Source organism: Nelumbo lutea, chromosome 1 (assembly GCF_056320005.1).
Source record: "Nelumbo lutea isolate HS-2025 chromosome 1, American lotus-T2T, whole genome shotgun sequence".
NCBI lineage: Eukaryota > Viridiplantae > Streptophyta > Magnoliopsida > Proteales > Nelumbonaceae > Nelumbo > Nelumbo lutea.
In genome coordinates this window covers 19222970-19226070 of record NC_142684.1, presented here as the reverse complement: position 1 = coordinate 19226070, position 3101 = coordinate 19222970, and the positions used below count along the sequence as shown (strand labels likewise).

At 40.5% G+C, this 3101-nt stretch overlaps 1 protein-coding gene across 1 annotated transcript; it reads right to left on the bottom strand.

The window, feature by feature from the left end:
- Positions 1-216: 216 nt before the first annotated feature.
- On the bottom strand, positions 217-1261 carry LOC148873826 (E3 ubiquitin-protein ligase ATL41-like). Its single transcript, XM_088942300.1, has one exon. It carries the CDS (start codon positions 1143-1145, stop codon positions 405-407), a length of 741 nt encoding a protein of 246 aa, XP_088798426.1. The 5' UTR covers positions 1146-1261; the 3' UTR covers positions 217-404.
- Positions 1262-3101: the final 1840 nt, after the last annotated feature.

Below are 3101 nucleotides of genomic sequence, written 5' to 3'. Positions count from 1 at the left end.
TCCTGTACATTGTACACTGTACAGTGTTGACTTTTAACTTAATTGGATGCCAGATTGTATTTTAATTTCCTGTAGATGGCGGGTACCACAGATGAAGAACCCACCCAATTGCAATGAATCTACGGTTTCTCTACCTACCGAACTTCTGAAACCTGAGCCTCTGCCTGGAGAGAATCAAGGCCGGAATAAAAGAACCTTGTATCCATGAAACAAGACTGTAAATAAAAATCTCAATTTGTTCATGTCCTGTACCATTTGATCCTTCAGACTTCCATGATGAGGTAGCTAGCTCACCCCTCTTCTATACATTTCAAGAGTTCTATAAACAAATATAAGAATTAAGATATCAAAGTTCGAAAAGAGAAGATATAGTAAAGAAAATTTTCTACCCAGTACTACTACTACTATTGTCTCTCTAGATCTTCCACGCCATCTGCTTGCTCACAAGGTTGAATTCTCCTATCTGATCTCTCCCTACTAAGCATCCGGCGGAATGAACTCAATCGCGAGGTTGATGCACCCACCTTCGAAGCTTGAGCAGAGCTGTCAGGTGTTCCGTCTGAGCATGTCGTTATCGAATTCAAAGTGTCCATGGCTGGAGCTGGCGGTACTGCAACAGCAGAAGCAGCAGCACTACTTGATTCACCCGACTGATCAGGCTTAGGTTGGGGTTCCGCGTCGGTGCGGCAAATTGGGCAGGTCAAGTGAGAGTCCAACCACATATCAATGCAATCAACATGGAATAAGTGCTTACAGTTGGGTAGGAGCCTGACCTTCTCTCCTCCTTCCAAGATGCTCAGACAGACTGCGCACTCTGTGGTGGTAGAGTCATTGAGTGGGTCTATTTGCTTGTAGGCGAATGTCGGCAGGGAGTCGATGACGGACTGGCCGAGCCCCCTCTTAGGTGGCTCGCGTGTGTAAGGTTGCGCGGCCACGGACATGTTGACACGACGGAGGATGGCCTGACGCCTTGCTTGGCGTCTAAGTATGCACCTGGCGTAGATGTGGAGTAGGACAACAAGGGCGACAACAACCAGTAAGGAGATTATGGCCGTGATCATGATCTTTCCATTCATGCCCATCTGGTAGTTGTAAGGATAGTAGTTTTGATGGCCGACATCATTCTGAGAGGTGGTGGCAGGCATGGTGGCTCTGATGGGGAGGGAGAGAGGGAGAGAGGGCAGAGAGAAAGAGAATGGATTGTTCAATTAGTTAGCCCCCTCAATGCCTCACTTTTAATTCATGTGGTCTGGGTTTCGCTCTTCTTTCCTCACTGTGTCTATGCGTGTTATGAAGGCTTGAAGAGGTTCCAAGAAGGGAGACTATTACAGTCTGAAACCACCTTCTCCTTTCCCAGTTGACCAAACAGGGCCTGAAATTCTTTTGGGCCCCGTTTGAGTTTGAATATTTTGCATCTTCTATGTCCCTTCTCTTGTTTCCGTTGACCATAAGAAATAATGAACTCCCAGTACCAAATTACCAGCTTAAACATGCCTAAATAATTAATGGCAATAATTAAAAAAAAAAAAAACTACTAGCGTGGGCATTGAGGTCATTTGGGTTATGTATAGTAAAAAATTTAAAAGGTTGGGTGGGCCCAAGAAGATGGATATAATCCAACGTGTATGAGGATTAGTGCCCAAAGAAAAGTAGAACGACTTGTCACTTGTTAGGCATGGGTGCTGATGAGCTCCGATGTTCTGTCAACAATGTATTGTCTTTCAGAATTGAGCAGATCGGATCAGTTGCATCCGGCATCGTAATTCCATTATGAAATCTTTAGATTTGTATTTACATCCAATTATTATATCGGATTTTAGGTTTAATTTGTATTTAATATTTTAAAATGATTAAAAAATTAGTTATTTTTAATTTTTATATTTGTTATAAATGTATATAAATATAAATTATTAAATTTAATATTTATAAATTTTATAAAATTATATATATATATATAATCATATTTTTTATTAAACTCGGATTTTAATTGGATCAAATAAGATTAAATCCACATCCTATCTAATTATTAATTGAATGTAAATTTTAATATCTAAATTCAGGATAATCAGATTTCAAATATAATCCATGGGAATTCCTTTGACAGTATATACCTTATACTGTTATACATGAAAATCAGGCATAAACCCTGTGTAAGTGAATTCACATTTACGCCTTACAACATATCCCAATCGTATATTGAGAACATTTCTCACTCATAACTTTTTATAAATATTCCTAATAGCGCAGATCTGATCTCTCTTTAAACCTACCGCAAATCCGAGTTATAGTTAAGGGGACTTACCCCTGCTCCCACTTGTAAGTTGTCACCGTCACGTAAGGCACATAAGACTGAGAGAGAGAGAGTCTTGTGGAGGATATTAATTTATGGTTTTGTCCTACAAACACTTAACCAGGTTGTTAGAAAAAGTCCATGATGGATGGCCCATGAATGTGAACTGAAATGGAAATGGGAGGACTGACAGTACGAAATGGTGAAATCAACAATGAATTACGAAATCATAGCTTATCACAAAGCGCCGTATTAAATTGGGTTAGAGAAAGCAAAATAATCTTTATAATTTCTAATACTGGCACGAAGACGTCACTTCCCCTCTTGTTTAATTGCGTAAATGTTGGTTTTAGACCGTGGACCGAAAGAGAGACCCGTTGTTATTGGAATGAGGCCCTCTACTCTATTTAACCATTGGATTTGTGGTGATGGATTAAGACTAGTGGGGCCCTCTATTCATTAAGGGGGGCCCTCTCGTTAGTGATGTAGCTGGGTTGTGATTATAATTACTTAATTAGGGGTGTAAGCTGATTCGTAGGGCTGTTCATAAGAATGCCCAACCCGATCAATCCGGACTAATTCAATCTGAGTCGGTTGGGTTTTTATCAGTATTGGTCGGTTTCGGGTTGGGCAAATATATAAATCGATATATCGGGTCGATTTCGGTTTTTTTGTGTGAAAATCAAAACCAACTTGACCTGAACCGAACTAGTCTTCTAGTAGTTCGGTAGTTCCACCTTAGGTAACCCGATCAGGTCGGGTCAGTTGGGAAAATCCCAATAAACCAACCCAACCTGACCCGTGAACACCC

What these genes read in the sequence shown, in the direction of transcription:
- LOC148873826 (XM_088942300.1), bottom strand. Translation starts at nt 1,145, where the DNA reads ATGCCTGCCACCACCTCTCAGAATGATGTCGGCCATCAAAACTACTAT.